At 46.4% G+C, this 23393-nt stretch overlaps 1 protein-coding gene across 5 annotated transcripts in view; it reads left to right on the top strand.

Annotated features, from left to right (window-relative positions):
• The window catches only part of TFDP1 (transcription factor Dp-1), a 774278-nt gene that overhangs the window by 209890 nt on the left and 540995 nt on the right, over nucleotides 1–23393 (top strand). For all 5 annotated transcript variants that reach the window (XM_069637131.1, XM_069637133.1, XM_069637132.1 and 2 more), the window contains exon 4: nucleotides 601–707. In XM_069637131.1, the coding sequence (XP_069493232.1) occupies nucleotides 601–707 (107 nt within the window). The remainder of the gene's footprint in view (nucleotides 1–600; nucleotides 708–23393) is intronic.

Here is a 23393-nt window from a genome sequence, read left to right as displayed (position 1 = left end):
AGAGGCCGCTTATTGTTTAGAGGGTAAAAACACTGAGTGAACAACGTGACTGCAGTTTTCTTTTCTTAATTTACTAAATTAAACTGTTCTAATATCATTGAGGATTCCCAGCCTGCCAACTGGAAATTCTAAACGCATGTTAAGATGCCAATGAGAACAAGAGTTATAGGTAAGTAATTCCTTATTGAATCAAGCATGCAGCCCTTTTAACACTGACCTCTGTCAAATATAAAGATCTGTGGTCCTTATTGAATTCCCTAAATGCTCTTTGATTCTCTTGAGATTAACTAGAAGATAAAATAGTAGTTCGCCAGTATTTGTTTAGGCGAAGCAAAAGAACTCCCCCCCCCCCCCCCCCCCCCAAGTCTTCAAAATTGTGCATGTGGTGCAATTGCATCTGTGCAAAGTTCTTAATAATTTGTTTGAGCACTCAAGGAAAAGGAATTGAGCTCATTTGACCAAAGTCAGAAAATGTATGGCCTTGGGGCTTGCCTACTATGCAGTCTAAACAGTTTTTGCATAGTGCAACTTCTGCCATATTTTAGCCCTTTGTTGCTATTTCACCGGAAGGGTTTAATATTTACCATGTTTTCATTTCAGGTGGCATATCCTTAGTAACAGTTCATTCATCTGCAGCCAATACTGTTGGAAAGCAGCTCCTTCCAAAAACATTTGGACAGTCTAATGTTAATATTGCACCACAAGTGGTAAGTGAGTTCTAAACTTAGCTTTTTAATTTCCCCCAAAAAGTTTGGTAAGTCATTTTTACTTTTGGCTTTGACGTGGTGTTTAAGCGCCAACAACATTAAGTGGACATGAATGTATTGGGGTACAGATGGAACGTGAGAAGGATTTACAGCTTGTAGGCAGTGTTTAACCTTTTACATACTCATCGACTTCCAGTGGCCCTGTTAATCCCTATGAGCACCCCCACTCACGATCTGCCACTCACCGATCGATGAGCTAGCTCTTTCATGCTGTAACATCAAACTTTGTGCTATGTAGGAACTGCCATTGTTATTTCTAAGTCGTCTGAGTTAATTGCTCAATTGCAATTGGAATTGCGCTCCTTGTGTAACGTCTTCGTGTGCCTTCAGCCACTTGATAAATAAGCAATATTTATGTACTTGCGTCTGTTTTTTGCACTGAAGTCTTGTTAAAAACCAGGACTGGCAATCCTACAGTTTTGGCTTGTGTATACGTATTAGATGAGCATTTGCCAGACAGTGGTTTTGTATGCTAGGTACTTTTGCCATTTTCCACATGGTGCCATTGTATGGCCAGGTTGCACATTTATAGTAGTGCATGGCAAATGGCTACACAAGCCCAAACTGTTAGATTAGCCACTGCTGGTTTGAAATGTTATAGAATCACTTTGCACAAAAAGGCGTGTGTTCTATACATGAGGCAACTTTGTGTTCGAAAATGACGTGCTGGTTCCACTTTAAACTTGTTTATTTACAAAGGTTTGTGGAATAAGGTAGCCTGTCTCAATACTCGGTATCTATACATCTGTATAAGCCCATGTTATTGTATTTCTGTTTCTGACTCGTTCATGTTGCTCATACCAGTTATCCCGTTTTTGTTTTCACAAGCCACTCTTAGGTGCTGGTCATTCTGGCACCTTTTTGCTGTTGCCATGGAACGTGAAGTGGCTTGAGACCTCACTTTCCTGCAGGAATTAAACTGCTTTGCGCTCGTTGTGTATACCATTTTAACTAAACCAACTCCTTTGCACACTGGTACGTACCTGTGGTGATCATACACCCACAAGCTGCCGATTCCCTGACATTAATCACCCAACAGGCCAGTACAGTCCACCTACATGAGTAATATTATCTAAACACACATTCATGCAGTGTTACAATGAGGAATACTTAGTTTTGTTGTATAACGATATGCACTTTCTGAAACTGCTGAAAATGAAAGAATTCTAGGAAAAAACATGTGGTCAACAGATGTCCACTTATATTTTGAGCCCAATTGTTCAGTGTGTTGCAGTTTTCCTGATGAATCGTTGGTGCTTGTACGACCTGCCCTAAAAAATACATTTGCTTGTGCACCCTTTCTTTACTCACTTTGATTAATTGTACCACATTCACGCAGAGCTAATTCAGAGTGCCCAAGAGTACTTCTACATTTTTTTCTTTAAAAACACAAACTATTTGGAGGCAACTGTCAGCACAAAAGGAATTACTATAATAAAGTAAGTGGAAAAGGACCCCAATAAATCCAAATATATCATATGACCCAACCCACTGAGCAGATATCAAAACGACAGAGATCAATGTTGGAACACATTAAACCTTTATATTTAAAAAAAAAAGAAAAAACCTGTAACACATATTGCGGTACAAGGGTAAGGAAAACTTAGAAACCAAACCTTGACATCTTGTAATAAAATTAGACTTCTAATTTCTCCCCAAGATCCAACCTCCCAGCAGAGTAACTGCCCAAAAGATCTCCAACACGCTTCCCCCAAAACAAATCACATCAGAGCAACCCATGATACCCCTCAACTAGACATGTTTTGCTACCTCATTCTTGTGTAAACTTTAATTTCTTGCTTTTGTAGTCCGTATTCAGACATACTTGAACTGCACAGTAGCTTGTACCTCCATATTGGATAACTTCTTATCGTTTAGGATCCTCTTTCTATATAGTCTTCTGAATCTGATCCGGGTAAACCAGTACACCACTTGCACCGAGGAAAACCTTCCTTAATTGCCTCCTGCAGTCCCATTTCTCATGTCCTTGGGATGGAGCATCACACCGAGTTCCTTTATTGGATTCCTTCATAGATCTGTAAGCCCTCTTCATTATTGGGTGGTTAGGCATTATTGCTGTTCTTGACAAATAAGCCAAAAAAGTCTGTGTTAGTGATTAGTTCCTCTATCAGGGCACTCGGAGGAATTCCTGTAAGTGTTGTGCCCCACTCCTGGCATGCTTTAGTATTTCTTGCTTATGGTTAAAATACTTTGGGTAGCACACTATTTGAAAAACTCTGCACCCTCTATAGAGCCTCTTCTGAGCTGTGCTGATGAAGTACCTTTAAGTTGCTGTGTGGTCATTCAGATCCCTCTCCACTCCTACTGTTGGCCAGGAATTCAAATGTGCTCTCAACCCCTGTGATTGCCACTTGCACATTTCCTATGTTTTGTATTGACGTGGATGGTGGTGTAGCAGAAAAGTGTCTTTTTGATCTGCAATTTCAGATTATTCTGTATTCCAAAGTCATCCTCTCATTGTAGTACATCTGCTGGAACAGTCCTGGCTCTTAAATGCTTCTGTCCTGTCCTGTTTTCTTCACTTGCCACATACCTTCAGCACCACTAGCTCAGACCAAAATCTCAGGAATGTTTGGGATATTGTCTGATGACCAGTATTCTAACTGATCTGAAATTGATCAGGGGTCTGGATTAATTATATGTCCCTCCTACCCCCCTCTCCACAGGGCATATTGAATGAATCTTTCTCTCTTTCCCTCTTTCTCTCTTTCTCTTTCCCCCTCTTTCTCTCCCTTCCCCCTCTTTCTCTCCCTTCCCCCTCTTTCTCTCTCTTCCCCCTCTTTCTCTCTCTTCCCCCTCTTTCTCTCTCTTCCCCCTCTTTCTCTCTTCCCCCTCTTTCTCTCTCTTCCCCCTCTTTCTCTCTCTTCCCCCTCTTTCTCTCTTTCCCCCTCTTTCTCTCTTTCCCCCTCTTTCTCTCTTTCCCCCTCTTTCTCTCTTCCCCCTCTTTCTCTCTTCCCCCTCTTTCTCTCTTCCCCCTCTTTCTCTCTTCCCCCTCTTTCTCTCTTCCCCCTCTTTCTCTCTTCCCCCTCTTTCTCTCTTCCCCCTCTTTCTCTCTTCCCCCTCTTTCTCTCTTCCCCCTCTTTCTCTCTTCCCCCTCTTTCTCTCTTTCCCCCTCTTTCTCTCTTTCCCCCTCTTTCTCTCTTTCCCCCTCTTTCTCTCTTTCCCCCTCTTTCTCTCTTTCCCCCTCTCTCTCTCTTTCCCCCTCTCTCTCTTCCCCCTCTTTCTCTCTTTCCCCCTCTTTCTCTCTTTCCCCCTCTTTCTCTCTTTCTCTTTCTCTCTCTTTCTTTCTCTTTCTCTCTCTCTTTCTCTTTCTCGGGGAGTGGTCATTACAAAATGTACATTTGCACCCCATTCCCTGGTCACCCTTGTAGTAAAGCAATGTCCATACTTGATTTAGGTTGCTTATAAGTAAGTTTACTTCCAGTTCTTCAGTTACATGTCACAGGACATAAAGACATAAGATAGATACTAAGATAGATAGATCACCGGCACCCATCACCCAGGGAGGGAGGGATCAACTGACCCATAAACAGAACACTCAGCACAGCATTCTCTCACTCGTACATCAACATTCCACTTGGTACTTGCATGACATTGCAGTACCAAGTGGCTGGCTCAGGCAGTGCCTGAAGAGTGTGACATAACACATCTCCCTCCTTACCGAAACGTCTACACAAACAATAAGCACTTTACATATAGGCAAGTTACATTATCATCCACCATACAGCTTCACAAGAAATCCCACAGCTATGCAATCCCAAACTTCACCTACATATCCAGGTCACCCTCAATACCAACACAAATCACCTGTCTATCCCTGCCACTGATAAACTCTAGACTCTCACCCTAGACACATGCCAGCCTACACACCAGGCTAAAGCTACCCTACAAACCAAACACTCGCTAACATAACATATATCCTTCCGCCCGCCCCTGCCACAAGCGAGCCTCCAGGCTGTCACCCTGAAGCATGGCTTGTGATCCTGGCGCAATACTAGACATCCAGGAAAACAGAATCACCATACCTATTGAGAGAATTCATAAAACCGCTAACCACTGCTGAAATATCACCACTATGCCTACATCCCAAATATACAAACAAATGCAACAAAAGGACTGGGCCAGAATAGCCCATCTCAACCACACCAAGATAAACAGATCCTACAACAACTCGAAGATACTGGCCAGGCATCTCCAAGACCACCAACAAAACGGTGGGTTTACTAAACGCTCAACTCAATGGCAGCACTGACCAGTCCCATAATCCTGATCTTGGGGTACCTTGGCCTGGATTAACATATAACACAAAAAGAAAACCACTACAAGGCAACTCTTCATCTTGGACAACATATTTCCGTTTAGCCAATGTTACCACCAGAGGGCGTCCCCAACCAGTACAACAGCTAATTCTAAGATAACCACTACCACATCTTCATCCAACAAAACCACCTGTCCATTTCAGGTAAGAGTTGACTTCTTCTAACAGTGCACTACCACCATTCCTAAGATCTTCCTAAAATCACCCGACCACAACTCCCACTCACCTTAGTGCACTTCTCCACTCACTCCTGCACCTGAAAGGGCGCTACCCCCAGGATTTACCTCACACGTCCCCATAACCAAAGGAGGACTTTACTCACCATGCTTAAGTAAACAAAGGCGCTACCTCCGTATACAATATACCAAAATCCACAACTACTATGGATCCTACCTCCCAGCAACACTTAGTCATCTTAAAACAAGTGTCCCTTGCCAACCAATTGACACCTAAATGAGGCGCTACCTCAATACCGTCAATTTAAATAAAAGCGCTTCCTCCTTCTCATGGGGCGCTACCTAATACACATATTTAAGCAAAAGCGCTACCCCATCTCGACACAGATGGACGGTAATCCTAACTGTCCTAACTCCTAACCTACCAAACAGATTAATGACCCAAAGTCATTTGAACATGAACTAAGCTCACATCATTCATAACCAGATGCATATCCATCAGGTTTACTTATTCACAGTCAACCTTATGTACAATGTATGAACCACAAATGACATTTCTTTAGGCTTGGTGATTTAACATAAACATTTCCTACATAGTTCTTTTGCTTAACCATGTTTTGCATTAATCCTAAATGCAAAATATTTCCTACATAGTTCTTTTGCTCGTCCATGTCCTGCATTAATTCTAAATGTCTAAAAGTCCAAAACTCTTTGAACCTAAAAATCCTCAATAAATTACACTAGCTCATTCACACACAAAGAGCTCCACACGGTATCACATTGCATTTAATTATGCACCTTTCAGTAAACTGTGTAAAAAGTCCATAAACCTGCAAATATTAAAGAAATGGTTAAATTCTAACTGCAGTGACTTAACCCATTTCATACACACTCTCACCAGACCAGCATTTCTCATACAACAGTTTTCACCAAAGCCCACACTAATACTCGGTACAACAGCCAACATTGCATTAATTAAGTTCTTAAGTTAACTCGCCCAAAAACCAGTGTTTCACATACAGCGGTTTCCACTAAAGCTCACGATAATGCTCAGTTGTAACACCAATGAAGCATTAAGCAGCAATGCATTAGTTAAGTTCTTGTCCTAAATGCAAAACGAAATGAACTCCATCTCAACATGCATTTAAGCATTATACAGTCTCATACAAGTAGCATTGTACAACAATTTTACCAACATGTTGGCCGCTGCATAGCGCCTCAGTAGTGAGGCGGAGCGGCGTTACCTGCACCCGACCTCATGAGCAAAAGATGCCTTCCACAGTACTTCGCCACGTCGCCCGCTACATCGTACCCCTCACGGGTGGAGGATGTTTGCTGCATACCGAGCAGTACAGCGTTCCTCCCCACACAGTAAAAAGAGCGCGTTCCCGAAACGCGGGATCGCTTCTCCCTTCCTAGTCTCCGTTCCATCCAAATCCAATTTAAACTCCTGTGCTCCTCCAGTGCTCTCTAGTAGACCAACAGTCTGTTGAGCTCCTGTGCTTTCTGCTCTACGCGCTGTTTCTTCACGCACCACTGAAAAGAGATCCGCTCAAACTCCCCAAGGACTGATTATCCGTGCACTGAACAGTCTCGGGAAACATACTTGGCACATATATATTACGTCCATTGTCCTTCCGTTATGAGGCACATAAAGAAGTAATTATCCTTCCTTTACTTCATTTCTGTTTATGGGACCCTTCATTGCGTGCACACAAAGGAAAGGCTTCACTTCAAATTAAAAGGGACCCTTCCATCTTATTGGCGAGCCTTTCATTACTTCTGCAGTCCCTTGAAGTTCCTTATGGCTACAGACACTTCACTCCTGTAGAAAACAGGCTGCTGGTCTGTTCATATAAGTCCTGAGACACTTTTCTTAAATGGACCACCTCTTCTTTTGTCCCACAATCGACCATTCTAGGGCCACCCTTGTTGCTTGGACCCCTTAGACTTCTCATGCCCCGGGACCCTTCACTCCCAAGGCAATGGGCTGAAGGACCAGCACTCCCAATGCAACGGGCTGCTGATCCAATCTGCTATGGTCCTCGCTATGGTGGTCCTTCTCCCTCTCCTCCCTTGTCCGCCCTGGGTGATGGGTATGCTTACTTGGGGGCGGTGATGTCTTCTTCTTTCCTTGGTCCTGTTGGTTCCTGCACCCCCCCCGCAGCAGGTCTCTGCAGTCACCTTTCCAGCTTTCCTTTCTCCAGGGTTCCTCTTCCAGAGATCCTCGCCATTGTAGTAAAGCAATGTCCATACTTGAGTTAGGTTGCTTATAAGTAAGTTTACTCCAGTTCTTCAGTTACATGTCACAGGACATAAAGACATAAGATAGATCACCGGCACCCATCACCCAGGGAGGGAGGGACCAACTGACCCATAAACAGAACACTCAGCACAGCCTTCTCTCACTCATACATCAACATTCCACTTGGTACTTGCATGACATCACAGTACCAAGTGGCTAGCTCAGCTGGCTCAGGCAGTGCTTGAAGTGTGACATGACATAACCCTGCTGCCTACCCCAAACATGGAGAGGCCTGTTTAAATTTTGCCCGTCCTGTAACAAAAAATATACGTGGATTGATAAGCACAGAGTGATCAACCTCCGTCTTAATCGAGACCACGACGAGACTCTGAGTCTGTAAATTGCTTCGACCAAAACCCTTAAGGACCCAGGACAAAACATTGGGCCCACCACGCCATGCAGGCAGAGGCCGCCATGGGCGTGGAGGAGGACTCCACGCCGGCAGCGACACTGTCCTTTCGGGCGGCGAGGGTGACTGGGGAGGGGTAGGGGGGGAGGGACATCCTCGTTCGTCAGTGCTAGCCCACGACCCTAGTAGACAGGCCGGCGGCTCTGTTGTGGGGATGACACCCGGCGGCAAAGGCACTACACTTTCCACCACCAAAGACATAAACCCACAGCGATGTCTCACACACGCTGAGAGTCGGCATCTAGGGGCAAAACTATGGATTCGCTGTCCTCTGGGCACTCAGTCTCGACTGCCTCATGACAGGCCCCATAAGACCAAGGACGCCAAGCGCAAGACCTTTTCTACTGACCGCAAGACGCCGGTAAAGCCCTTCCAGTGCCGAAACTCGACCCACACCTAGGGGGACGCCTAAAGAGTCAGGACTGTAACATTTAATAAAGAAACGTGTCCCCAAGGGTCTAACTAAGGTTTCTAGTTCTAAAAGGTCATCCACAAAGAGCACTGATCACAATGATAAGCATAAAGACAGGGTTTCTTCCCATAAGGATAAGAATAAAAGCCTTCAGGTCAAAAGTAAGGACAAACGCTTAGTAAAGAGCCACAAAAAAGCATGATGAGATCCCAGCAGAGGACATTTCTCAAGAACCTGATCAAATCCTGATAGAAGTAGAGGAGGGAGACAGTAACTTGCCAACACCCTCCACTCCTGCCATTACCTCCCCTGGGGTCATCCCAACCTCTGCCAACTGGTCTGCCAAGGACATAGTTATGAGCAGTATGTCTTTCTTTGCGAACTTCTTTGAAGAACACCCTCAGGCTCTTGAAAGTTTAAAAATAGACCATCTATCACTAGGGCATCCAGTTCCAAGACCATACCTGTATCTTCTCAGCCCCGCACATCTTCCCAACCTCCAGGAAAGATCTCTGCCGAGATTTGATGCACCATCCACTAAAGTAATGCATCTCCACTGGTCTTTATGACCTACCTGCAGAGCCGTAAGAGTATCTATCTAGACCAGGATACATACTATGATGAGGATGACGTTGGGGATAGGACTATAATGATGATGAATCTGTGGTCTTTGCGATTTACTCTCCAGTCCCACAAGACCCTGCTTTACCCGATTCCCCTGTGGATAACCAGCTCTTGTTTAACGATCTCCTACTCAAGGCTGCTGACCATTTTGGCATTGACACAAACCCAGCATGACAAGGATTTCGTTGAGAACATCCTGGGGGACAAGAAGGCTGTCACCCAATTTATACCCTTGCTAAAATCAGTGCAGGGAAGGATTCAACCTTCCCTAGAGATGCCCAACCAAACTAGGGCAGTGAATCTGAGAATAGAAACTATTCCGGCTGGGACCCTCTGACCCCTGGTACATAACGGGGCAGCTCAAACTGGATTTACTGGTAGTCCCTATCACCCGAAAGAGCGGGCACTCCCTTGGCCTCTTCCGAAGTTGCCCCAGGCAAAGAGCAAAATGCTCTACACAATGGGGAGGAAGATAGCATCTTCTGCAGCGTATCAAGCCAGAATCGCTAACAATTCTACTCTGTTGGCAAGTTACGATTGCACAAAATGGGAAGAGATTATGGCCCTGGTAGATTCAGCTCCAGAACCCCTTAAATCAAGATTGGCCTTTTAGCGGCCGAAGGTAGAGCTACTGCCAGCAATCTACTTAAAAACATGTTAGACGCTGCAGATAACGCCGGACGCATTATTGCAGAAGGCACCATCCTAGAGCGCCATGCCTGGCTTTGTCAGTCTGGTTTTAAGTTGGCAACATAGGCTCCCCTGCTCAACATGCCAATAGAACCCAATGTTTTATTTGGCAAACCAGTAGAAGATGCGCTGAAGTCAGCAAAGGAAGACTAAGACTCTCAAGTCCCTTGGCCAGCTTACAAATGAGCAGTCTGAACAAAGAGGGGGGGGGGGTAACAATTTTCGCAGTTTTCGTGGCCAAAATTCTCAGAGGCTCCGGGTATGGTCGGAACCAGAGCTCCTCATGGAATAACAACCAACGAGCGTCCCAAGGTTATCCTAGAGGCCAACCCAGAGGGGGCGGTCGGGGTAGAAGGAACCCCTTCCAAACAATGACACCCCACTACAGGTCCCCTCCCATGCCTCCGCAGTCGGGGGACGAATTGCAAACTTCACCCATGCATGGGAGGGGATAACCACAGACAAGTGGGTGTTATCTACAGTAGTAGGATGTTATTGCATCAAACTCCTGGGGATGCCATCAAATCTTCCTCTGCGGCAGAAAAGGTCATCAAGAGAAGAACAGCTCCTCTTGATGGAAGAAATCACGGCACTACTCCTCAAGGAGGCCATTGAGATTGTGCCGAACAACGAGGTAAGCAAGGGTATCTATTCAACATACTTCCTTCCAAAAAAAAGATCTAACCATGCACCCAGTATTATGTGCCCTGCAAACAAATGTCAAGCCACAAAAATTCTGCATAACAGCAATACAAGAGGTAATTCCACTGTTAAAACAGGCGGATTACATGGCAACTTTGGACATGAAAGATGCTTATTTTCATATTTCAATGTTCCACGCGCACATAAGGTTCTTGCGCTTCAAAGTAGCAGAACACTATTAATCCCGAAGGGTAGCACCTTGAATAGCCTCAGCTCCAAGGGTATTCACCAAAGTAATATTGGTTGTAGCAGCACACCTATGAAGGGAGGCTATTAGTGTACCCCTGCCTGGACGACTGGCTGATCACAGGAGAAATTTACCAGCTTTGCAAGATAAACACGCAAAGAACTATAAACCTTATTTTCCATTTGGGCTTCTCGATAAACGAGAAAAAGTAAAGTCTGGTACCAGATACATCAAAACAGTTCCTAGGAGCTGTTGTAGATACAAAGACAGGCTTAGCCTTCCCATCGATGGAAGATGATGCAGAACATGCTTTGGCAAAAATCCCAGTATCGAGCCAGTCTCCAGATAAGCGTATGCAAAGCGATGCGTTTACTAGGCATGATGGCTTCATGCATTTATCTGGTTCCACACGCACGCCTGCGCATGCGACCAATACAGGAATGGTTGGCGAAACAATGGTCTCAGGCAAGTGGTCAGTGGGACGATCTAGTGGTTGTTTCGCGTACTCTAGTTCAAAACCTATATTGGTGGTCGAGAAAATTTAATGAAAGGGGAAACCCTTCACGAACCGGAAGCGCTAGCGATCGTCGCAACAGACTAGTCACTTTCCGGATGGGGGGCGGCCCATTACCTTCACCACTCAGCATACGGTCTCTGGACATAAGTCACGGCACAGAACCATATCAACCTACTTGAACTATTAGCAGTCTTGATGGCTCTACAAGCTTTCGAAGGGCATCTCACAAACCAGTCAGTCCAAGTCCTAACAGACCACACCACTGCCATGTTTTATATAAAAAAACGGGGGTACCCACTCTCCAAATCTGTCCAGGTTAGCTCAGAAAATATGGAGGTGGGCACTCGGACGAGGGATGTCCCTGTCCTCCCAACATGTTCCAGGGGTACTCAACACTCTAGCAGACTTATCAGCAGAGATCCACTGCCAGAAGAACACGAGTGGCAACTACTAGCACACGTTGTAGACCACATCTTCTCTCAATGGAGTTACCCTACTCTAGACTTGCTACGCCCTATGGATGAGCTGGTCGCGGAAATTTGCTTACGCTTCCCCACTACCCCCCCCCCGACACCATTGATCAGCAGAATAGTGAACAAGATACAGAGAACAGATGACGTTCATCCTAGTTGCTCCTATGTGGGTGAGACAACCATGGTACCCACATATGCGCAAGCTGGCGATGTGCGATTCCCATCAAGCTCCCGTACCATATCAACATGTTAAGCCAACACAGGTGGACAACGGTACACCCACACTCCATGAGCTTGGCAGCATGGCTCCTGAAGCCATAGAGTTCGGGTACCTTAATCTTCCACACAAATAAACCCCATAGAATGTACCCCATCACACATTCTAAATTATATGCTCCACTTTTTGGATTCAGGGTTAGACCTTAACTCTATAAAGGACCACCTAGCAGCTTTATCAGCTTACACCACCTCTCAAAGTAAAGTCTAGTGGTGGAAAGTGCCAGTCATTAAAGTATTTTCTGGAGGGAGCAAAGAGACTCCACCCTCCAATCCCCGCCAGGCTGGGATCTCAGTGTAGTACTGCCGAAGCTCATGGAACCCCTCTTTGAGCTTTGCACTAAGTTAGTCTTAAACACATTACCTACAAGACTGCCTTCTTAGTGTCTATTACTTACATAATTACGAGTCAGCGAACTCCAAACATTCACTGCTGGAACCTTTCTTTATTATCAATAGACACATTTGTTTTACAGACTCATCCTAGGTTTTCACCTAAATTCAATTCCAAATTACCAATCCATTGAGCTTCCAGCCAATTTCAGAAGCCAACTAGCTCGGCTGACGTTAAACTCTACAAACTAGATGTGAGGAGAGCGGTTCTCTACTACGTAGATCAAACCAGACCACTTAGGAAAACTGATCAACTCTTGGTCTCCATAGCTACAGGCAGAGAAGAACACATTTAAAAAAACACTATCGCCAGCTGGAAAGTCAAATGTATACAATTATGCTATTTGTAATCAGACAAGACACTGCCTTTTACACCCCGGGCCCACTCCACGCGGAGCACCGGGGCTACTTTAGCCTTTATTGCAAATGTCCCCCTAGACAGCATTTGCAAGGCAGCTACATGGAGCTCAGTACATACCTTCCCTCAGCACTACTGCATTGACGCACATTCCAAGACCGATACACAGGTGGGACAAGCGGTTCAAAAACATCTATTTGCCGCTGCTCCTTCTCATGACTCCCACCTTCTCATAACATTTCTTGCTAATCTATGCATAGCATATGATCTAAGCAGATTCCACAAGCCTGAGAAGGGGTATATAACTCACCGTAATCGTATTTCTGATGCTTGTATCTGCTTAGTTTCACATGCGCCCACCCTTCCTCCCTTGGGAGAAGGTGCATTGATATGAGCTTTCTGTATATATATCTTCTTGGATACAACTGTACTCGCATGACACTTCATGCAACCTCATGTCAGAACAAAACAATCTGAGGGACCTCGACGCGTGAGGGATCATGGGTACAGTGGACCTCACACTAGGGATAGTATTACTGGCACGCCCTGTCGACGTCCCTTTTCGAAATTTGAAAACTGTAATACTCTGCAGCTTCCCCTAGATGTCGTCCTATGCATAGCATGTGAATCTAAGCAGATACAAGCATCAGAAATGCGGTTACGGTGAATAAAGTATCATAGATATATCTATCTCATAATAGGATTCTTCAGTCTGAGCGAGATGGTGACTGAATAGAGGGTCTGTTATAAGACTTCAATCTCCCTTTTTATGATCACAAGGTAGTAGAGAAAAGAAATCGGGCGGCTTGAGAAGATAATGCACCATGGTAACTGACTTTGATACACTTGGGCGCATAAAACAAGACTGGCTAAAACAGCATAAAGGTATAAAATTCGGGGATGGTGTTCCTGTTACTCTGGGCTCTTTGAATACCTGACGATTAGTTCATTAATCTTATGGATGAAAGCAGAATAAAATCCAGACTAATCCTATAGAGGAATCAAGTTGGGTGGAATATTAACGTAAATTTGGGACTAATTCCTGATGCAAAATTTATTTGGACTTAACCAACCTGCGCAAAATTTATTTGGACTATACCAACCTACCTATTTGGCATGGGTGCTTTACAAACCTGTTTATTGAGAATAACATTTTAAAATTGAAGCACTCTCGCGCAATGGGATCGAATGGACTGTCCAACTTTACTCTCATGGAATCCTGCCCTGTCAGCAGCGTTCTTCTTTCCCTTGTTTGTTCACGTGTGTGAAAGGCTGACTCCCTGACTCATGGCGTAAGAGCGATCTAGAGATCGACTAAAACCTAGCAATTATCATCCCATGGCTTTGCTTGCTGTGACAAGTAAAATGTTAGCGTATCTCATTCTAGATGAATTGGATGAAGGGGATTCTAGAAAGGGGTCTGAACAATGCTGAATGGCCCCTTGCTAAAAACGATTATTGGTCGGAGGTGGGAGTTGAGGGGGGAGGGTTTGTTTTTGCTTCTGTCGATTTATCTGCAGCTTCTAACCGCACAGTCAGTGGAATTAAATGTTGGAGCTTTGAATGAAGCTTTGGTTAATTGTCCTATATAAAGAATATTAAACTTCAGAACACAGGATTCATTGCCCATGTACTTGAAAAAAATATCCTGATGCCAGGTATAGATGAGCCTATGTGCGTTTTTGCTTATGTGCGTGATTTAATTGACTTTCTACGCTAGTGGGGCCCCACGCAGAAGTCTAAAACAAATTGATAGACGTCACCTATGTAAACAAATGGATGTTTTAGAAACAGGAAAGCACCCCAATATTGAGTGTGAAAATACATTCAACTTGGTGCAAGGTTGTATACATTTGTTTATGGTGTCTACTTCTGAATGGTAATCAAACACTTGTTGCATTAATTTGCTTTTTATCTTCACTATATGAACTTGTAGGTGAAAATGTATGTTTTTTATGCTTGTATAATTGTAAGATATTTTTATTCTAGATAATGTAAGATATTTATATGGACTATTTGTGTATTGTTGTATGGGGATGTTTGATATTATTGTGAGGCTGAAGGTTTTAATTGTAAACCATATATACTTTAAAAAGAGCCAGAATCCACACCAGGCATCAATATGCAGTACGGTAAAATATGCATTAAAATTGCGGGTTCCCTGTAGTTAAAAAGAGCCAGAATCCACACCAGGCATCAATATGCAGTACGGTAAAATATGCATTAAAATTGCGGGTTCCCTGTAGTGTGGGTGGGAAACTGTGCTGCAGACTGAAGGTGCATCCATCCCCAACACCTCGATATGTTACGTGAGATCTTTCCCCAGTAAATCAATGAGTGAGGCTAGGCCCACCCATTCAGGAGCTGTAAATATCTGCAGCAGGCTTGTTCACGCTGGTTGGATATCTACACTGTGAAATCAATCTCAAAGGCTGGTTCCTCCCACTGCTTTTGAACTTCACCCATGCCAGACTCTCTCCTGCACCTCTGGGCTCTAACATTGCTGCACCCTGTGCTGCGTTTCCACAGCATAGTGGTGGAAATTAAGTTTGAGGGGTGGGGCAAATCAGAGACCATATTTGTGCCATCATGAGTGCGTTTTCCACTTCGCACCTGCACATCTACGCTGGGTGGTCCCACGCCTGCCAGTAATGGCCCAGGCCATAGCAAGGTCAGATTGTCTGACTCTGAGGAGCTTTGAACGTCTGCCATCTTGGGCTCCTTCCATAACCCATACCCCTGCCACTTCAAGCACATTTTTTAAAAATTCTTCAGCAGTGATTCTCTTGTGCCTTCATGCTCGCACGCATTTCTTGCTTCATTTAGCTGTGGCTGGATGCATTTCAGGTACTGCAGAACTGTTATCCCTACTTTTGGATACTGTGGTTGATCGGTCCTCAGAGACCAGTATTCAAAAGACATAGAAACTGTCCATAACTCTTTACTACATGCAGTCATGTTATCAAAGAGCCCTTGTAAAGGAATTTCCATAGTCTACATTTGAGCGTGCTGAACTGCAATCAGTTCAGAACATTTTGAATAGTCGTTCCTGATGGTCTATCAGTCTAGAGGTGGGGGGCTACACTGAAAGCGCAAATTCTGCTCGGTCCAAAGAAAGAGAAAAGTTAGAATCTGCCACAATAGACCATTCTTGAAAGGTTCACAATGTTAAAGGTATTTATATAGCGCACCGTCACCAACAGATGTCTTTTGGCGCTAAGGCGGATCTGTAACCAGAGGGTGGGGGGGTTTGGTTAGTTGTGTGAAGAGGGAGTAGAAAAGTGAGAAGAGTGGTCTACTGTTGGTGGCTTCAGTTCAGATTTCACTGTGCGCTGAGCTTTGGTGTAAGTTTCGTATTGGAGCAAGACCTCGTATGCTGTTATTGCAGGTTGTGTTGTGTTGTGTTTTGTTGCGGTGTGGTGAAGTCTGTGCGGTTTGCTGGGCGAGAGATGGTTATGTTGGTTTTTGGGTGAGTTAAGGAAGCAGAGATTTGAGGTTGGGTTAGTGGGTTGTATGTCCAGGTTCTTGCTGATCTTGTTTTATTTAGGTGGCATATCTCTGGGCACTAGCTGGTTATGATTCTTGGCCATCTATCCGTTAGGTTAGATGTCGCGGTGCGTCAGTGTGTTCCTGGTTGTGTTGTATAAATCTTAGTTTGGTGGGGCTGGTTATGTCTAGTCTTCCCCTTATGGTGCTGTGGTTTGGCCTCACCCTATATTCCCTCACTGTCTATTTTGCAAGTAGTCTGCTGGGTTTGGGACTGATTGCCAAGGGTGCTGTTGATAAGTCTTTTGGTCTTCCGTCATGGTTTAGCTGTGTTTTTGGTCATTAGTGTCGTCCTGTTATGGTAACTGTGTTTGTAGTTTGATACGTCGTAGATTGTCTTCCTTCGGTTCTGCATGTAGTTGATCGATTGTTAGGGTTTGCGATCAGCGTTTTCACTCATTGTTAGTGTGTGTTTGTGTGTGTGTGTGTGTGTGTGTGTGTGTGTGCGCTCATGTGGGCGTTCATCTAGTTATGCAATGAAGAGCCACGATTTGAGCAGTTTCCTCAATAGTAGGTGGTTTCTTGAGTTGCATATGTTCTTCGGTAAGTTCCATATTTTTGGCGCGACATGAGAGAAAGTGAGTTTTCTCTTGTTGTAGGGTTTTTGCTCCTGGCGAATGCCGTTGCTTGATCTGAGCGGTCTTGTTGGATGATGGTATAATTTGTCTCTCAGGAATTTGTATTGGCATTTTGCATAACTTTTAACAGTAACAATTGGTACAGCCCCATGGCTGATCACTGCACCTTCAATTTATCCCCCTCTCTTGCCTTCACCCTCCCCCTTCCACCATCACGTCTCATAAATTGAGTATTCCAGGGCCTCGTTAAGTCAGCATTTGCCTTTAGGCGAAACGTTGCTTAGTGATCACCGTCGTCTCTCTGGTGCTTGGGTCTTTGCATAATGATGTTTTTCAGACATTCACATAACTAGTCTACCCCGTGCTGGTTTGACACTCCCCTCCCTCCTTGCTTTCCTCTCCACCCTTGCCCCGCACACAGCCTCCCCCTTTTTCGCTTTGGTCCTATAATTTCTAGGTTTTAATTTACTTCCCATCCCCATGATTGCCTCACCCCCCTCCCAAGCTGTTCGGAACGTACCCTGATCATTGTTGACCATTGCCGTCAATTTGTCCATAAGAAACATGTGTTTCAGTTTGTTCTGCCACTCCTTTTTGCTTGGGGTCACCCGGCTTTTCCATTTTTGTGCCAATGCAACCCTCCCCGTCCTTAGCATAGTTTCCCACATCCTGGGGTACCTATACACGACCGAATCACTTGGTGGAAGGCCTAGCAATATCGTTAGTGGGTCCTGTGCCAGTAGTTCCCCTGTGACCTCTTCCAACCATCCCCTCAGGTCCCCCCCAGTATCTCTGTACCTGCGGCCAGTGCCACCACATGTGACCCCTTGTACCCACTTGGCCGCATCCCCTCGGGCACATTGGTGAAACCCCCACAAACATCTTTGACAATCTTAGCGGGTCTATGTGCCATCCCTGTAGGACTTTTAGGTTGTGTTCCATATCTGCCGTGAATGGGTTTCCATGGAAGGCTATTTTTGTGACCCCCTTCCGTGCCTCCTCAGTGAGGACCTCATCTGCCAGTTCATTCCAATAGTGACAGAACCCTCTCCTCTCTGTGAGGTCGTTGGCGTTCAGTATTTTGACACAGTTTAGACACCATCTCTCTCCTAGAGTCTGTTCAAGCTAATAGTTTACTGAAAGGGGTTAATGTTCTCGCTAGCTTTTGCTCCCATTTTTGGTCACATAGGATGCCCTCCAGCCAGAGGGATTCAAATATGGAAATCGTTCCTGGGCCCAGGGCCTCTACCACATCCTCATATGGCAAAAATTAGCCATCCCTAAACAGTTGGCCCACCCTCTCCATGCCTTTGTCCGGCCAGTGCTGCACATTTCTGAATCCCTTGTTCCCCAGCCTGATTACCGGGCCCCACAGGGATGCCAATGGGCAGTGCCATGTCGTGAGGTGATCGGTGTGTTTCCCCTCCCTCCATATGGACCAGAGCACCCCTAGGGTTGGGTGGTGTAATCTAATCGGAATGGTTTTTCGCTGTGCCCATAGAAGGTCCCGCACTTTGAGAGGATGTGTCCAGATCCTCTAGGTAGGTCAATACGTATTTTTGCCGTCTTTCATGTGCTCAAGGAGTATCCGCAACTGGGCTGCCCGGAAGTAGAGGCGGAAGTCTGGTAACCAAACCCCCCTTCCTCCCGCGGAGGACTAAGTGATGTTCTCTTGGTCCTCTGAGCTTTCCCCTACCAGATAAAGGGTTGGACTGCTTTCTGAAGCTCACTAAAGGTCTGGTCTGGGACTTTCGAGCGGAGGGACATGAAAGAGAGAGCAGTCTCGACAGGATGTTCATCTTCACCGCTGTCATGCGTCCATAACACGACAGAATCCTATTGGCCCATCGCTTTATATCCTTCTTGACCTCCGCCACTATGGGGTCATAGTTGGCCGATGTCATTTTCGTGAGGTCCCTAGTAAGGTGTATACCGAGGTAGCGCATAGAGATTTTTTCTACGTTAATACCTAGGAAGCTGTTTAAGGGGTCTAGTGTCTGGTCCTGGGCCCTGATGGGGAGCAGGATGGATTTTGATTAATTTTTAGTACCAAGAATTTACCAAAGGTTTCTATTAAAGAGAGGAGGGGGGGGGGGCATTAGTGAGGCTGCACCAGGTATCCCAGGATGTCGTCTGCAAATAGCGAGAGCTTGAATTCCACCTCGCCCCTCTGTATACCCTTAATACCCGGGTGCATTCTAACGGCTATGGGGAAGGGTTCCATTGTAAGGGCGTACATTAGCAGGGAAAGGGGGCACGTCTGCCTTGTACCCCTCGAAAGTTTAAACTTGGCAGAGAGCTCTCCATTCACCTGGATCTTTGCTGTGGGGGCCTTATACATAGCAGCTATCCAGTCTCGTATGTTCCCCAAATCCCATCTTTCGGAGGAGTAGCATCATGTATCGCCACTCGACTTTCGAACGCTTTCGATGAATCTATTGAAAGCAAGCTTGCATCTAGATCAACTTTTATGCGTAGTGGATTAATCTATTGTCTTCCGAATATTATCAGAGCGATGTCGCCCCCTTATGAATCCTACCTGATCCCCATGGACTATCCTTTTACCGATAACCTTCGCCAGAATTTTGACATCTGTATTCAATGATAAAGGTCTGTAGGAGGAACATTTGGTGGGGTCTTTTTCCCTCATTAGGTTAGGAATAACCACTATAATTGCCCCCATCATTGTTTCGGGTAGGATGTCGCCCTTGAGGACCGCATTTAACTTTGGCAAGGTGGGGAGCGGAACCGCTTATAAAATTTCACAGTAAAACCATCTTCCCCTGGAGAGGTGCCTCCCTTCATTCCCTTGATGGCCAGAAGTATCTTCTCCGTTATCGGGGTTTCTAAATTCTCGGTTACTCATTATGCCAGCCAAGGGACTGGTATTGTTCTTAAGGAAGTCCTCTACCTGGGCGTTCTCACCTTCAAATTCCGACTCACATAATTTCTCGTACCTCCAGAAGGCTAGTCCTATGCTCTGGGTATCGTAACTCTGCGTCTGTTTTCGTAGCCCTCACCATCTTACTTTTCTGGGCTTCCCTAAGCTTCCATGCTAGAATTCTATCTGCTCCTGTCCCCCTTTTCGTAGTATTTTTGTTTATGTATCTGTTTTATTTAACAGATGTTCTTTTAGCTGCATCCTATATTGTTTGAGGGCTTTCACCTGGTCAGGAGAGATGTCACCATCCGGGCTTGGCCCGGTTGTAGTTCTATTTTCTCGCAGAGGGATTTTTCCTGTGCCTACCTTCCCTTTTTTTCTGGGCGCACATTTTAATGAGGATTCCCCGTATCATCGCTTTAAATGCGCCCCACAAGGTGTGTGGGACGACCTTCATCGTTCAGGGCAAAATACTATGTTCGCGGCCCACTTTTGCTGTCCCCTCGTCCTTAAGCAGGACATTGTTACACTTCCATCTCCCCTTTCTGTGTCAGCTCCACCCCCCCCAATAAGGTAGTTCTCACCAGGTCATGATCGGACCAGGGAACTGGGTCTACCCTGTGGTCTGTTACATAGGGGAGCAGAGTGTTCTCTATCAGGATGAAGTCTATTCTGCAAAAGGACTCATGGATCTTTGAGTTGTATGTAAGTGGCGGGTCACCCGTGATCGTGTTTGGGAGGGTGTCCTCCAGTCCCAGTTCCTGGTTAACCCTGTGGAAGCTTTGTTAGGTGGGGTCATTGGGTGACCGGGGTGCATGGTGCATCATCTTCTTCCTATCTCTCTGTGAATAGTCGGAGCTTGTCCCTCGCCTTCTCACAAAATTGTACCTGGGCTTCGTTGGGCCTGTATACCACCGCCAGGGTTAGCGGCGTACCGTGAGGTGTGCCCTTGGCGAATAAGTATCGGCCCTCCGGGTCTTTGAGTGAGGCCTTTATTTTAAAACCTATGCCCCTCACTAGCAAGATGGCAACTCCTCTCTTTTTGTATTTTAGCGAGGCGTATAGGACCTCCCCTATCCCTCACCCTCTTAAATTAGGTTATTTTCCTCTAGCCCAATCTGTCTCCTGCAGGAAGAAAAAGTCCAATCTCGCCTTTCGACACTCCCTACATTTTAGGGATCTCTTAGTCGGGGTGTTAAACGCTCGCATTCACTGAGTCCAATGCCAGCACAGGAAACTTATCCCGGTCGCTGTTTCTTTTATTAGTTTTCCCCCGTGTACCTGCCCATTGCCGTTCTCCCCCAGAGCGTTCGCCTTCAATCCTCTGCAGTGTGTTGGATACCCCAACCCTCTCCCCTTCCCCCCCTGAATTGTGCTGAAACCCCTCCCCCCTCCGGATGGAGCATGCCCCCACTGCCCCTCATTCTTACCTACAACTGTCCACCATAACTCCACTTAATCCCCCCTCCCCCTAGCCAGTTAATTCGACCATTCCCCTGGTACTTGGCCAGACCACCAAAGTGCCCACCATGCCGGGCTACTGTCAAATCGACTATTTCCATTGAGCCCCCATATCGTTTTCTCCCGACCTGGTTCACCCTTACTTGCTGTTCTCGTGGAGCGTGGTCATCTCTCGGTCCCATTTTCTGGGTCCCCTGTCCAGGCCTGGTCCAGTTCCCCACATCCTTCATGGCTACCTTGTCCAATATCCCTCTTCGGACAGGGGGGGGGGGAGTTTTAAGGGGGGGCTTGTGTGCAAGTGTTCAGTTATTTATTTTTTCATCTGGATCCTTGGATTCTCCTCCTGTCTTTCTCTCAGTCTCTCTATTTCACTTGCTGCTGCTTCCCCAGTGGGTCTTCTCTGCGCGTCTTCTACATAGTCTTGGATTGCTCCTTTAATGTCCTCCGTGACCAGTGTTCTCTGCCCCATGTATTCAAATCACAGGGAGAATGGGTACCCCCATCTGTATCTTACCCCTTTTTCCCTCAAACATTGGGTCAGGGGACGACAGTCTCAATTTAGCCAGTGTATACGCTGAGATGTCTTGTAAGATCGTTATCCTTTCATTGTATGTGATTTCCCGAGCTTTTCTGGCTTCCTCTAGCACCTTTTGCTTTTTCCGTGTAGTAGTCAAAGCGGACCAGGATAGATCAGGGGCCCATCTATCGTGGGTTCCGTAGTTGCCTTGTTCCCAAAGAGGAGGCAGATCACTTCTCTCAACACTCTACATATCTTTCCGTCTCCCCTTCCACCTCCGGGACCCCAAGAAATCAGGCTATTCCTCCTTCCTGTTCTCAAAATCATCAATTATCTGTGCTTTTTCCTCGTCCCTTTTCTCCAGAGCCGCCAGCCCCATATATCTGTTTCCTGGATGGCGATTGGGATTGAGCTGGAGCAGCCTGTCTTCTACTTAGTCCACCCTTTGGTCCATTTTTCTGCGCAATGTCTGACCGCATGTCCCTGATTTTCTGCAACACTGAGGCAAAGTCTTTTTCCATAGCTGAGGCTGTATTCGTTGTGTCCTTGGGCCGGTCCATCTCTCCTACTTGGTGTGGACTGACTTGGCTCTTTGTTGCCTCTTGAAATCTGTATTCGTGTAGGGCTTTTTTCCAGCTCATGCGGTCACCCTGTGTGCTGTGTAGGCGTGATGGTCACTGCCCGAGTGGTTCTACTGTGTTCTTCCAAGGCTCGGTCGCCTTAAAGTGTGTCCTGATTTCAGTCCTTGGGGTATGTTTTTCTTAGGTTGCTAGTACTTTCGATGGGGCCTTCCTGGGCGGGCACACGCACCGGACATGGTCTTGGGTGCCCATCTTGGCCTGGGCCTGTAGGAGGTTCACGTTCCATTTCCCTCTCCGGCTCAGGGGCCCTGCCTGCTTTCCTCAGGCCGCTCATGGACTTCCCCCTCCAATGGCAACATTAAGTCTGCTGAATGAGCGTTGTGTGCCTGTATTCACTTGGGGCGGGAGGGTTGCCTCCCCCGAAGGTTGCCGTTGTGTGCGGGTGGGCCTTGATTTTTGAAGGCTGCTTTACTGTAGCAGTCTACCGAGAGCTTGATCTGTCTTACGAAGGCAGGCTCACACCACTGGTTCGGCATCTGGAGGCCTACTCCTTGTTTAAGGGCAACCAGGTTGTTCCAGGTGCAGTTCCGTGTGTTCAAACTCCTGATCTCCTATGACACCTCCTTGGCTCCTGTGTGGAGCTTGTGGGCTGGGGAGGGATCGTCCCTTCTAACCCCCCCATCCCTCCACCCACCCCGACTTCGACCTTTCCTGCTCGTCGGAGACCGAGAGCTATGGATTTCCTATGGGATCCCTTGGCGGGCCCACGCCCCGGCGCCGGGTGTCACCACCAAGTGCTGTACAGAGGTCGGGGGGGGGGGTGCTTCCTGTCCATGTGGATACCTCTTGGATCTCCGTTCCGTTCGGGGAGCTCCTACGGGGTCAGGGTCTTCCCTCCCATTTGCCACAGCGGTTCTCTTTCCTTGCGGTTGGCGAGGTGTCTAGTTTGGCTGTGGAATACGGGGGAGGCCTCTCGATCCCCTGGTTCCAGTCCCTGGTTTAGGGGCGTCTGCTTGTCCTGCCACTTCTTGCTCTTGGAGGGTCTCCCTGTTGAGTCCTCTTGGCCTCCCCTTGTGTTCGATCTCTGCTGGGGAGGATCCCCCAGTGGCGGAATTGGGGTACCATGGGCTCCTTTTTTAGTCTTTCCTGGGTGGACACTTGCCCCAGACCTATGTTGGGGTATGACCTCACCGAGCCCTTT

The sequence above is a fragment of the Ambystoma mexicanum genome, chromosome 7p (genome assembly GCF_040938575.1).
Source record: "Ambystoma mexicanum isolate Mex_15411 chromosome 7p, UKY_AmexF1_1, whole genome shotgun sequence".
In the NCBI taxonomy this organism is placed as follows: Eukaryota; Metazoa; Chordata; class Amphibia; order Caudata; family Ambystomatidae; genus Ambystoma; species Ambystoma mexicanum.
This window is presented reverse-complemented; position numbering and strand designations above follow the sequence as displayed.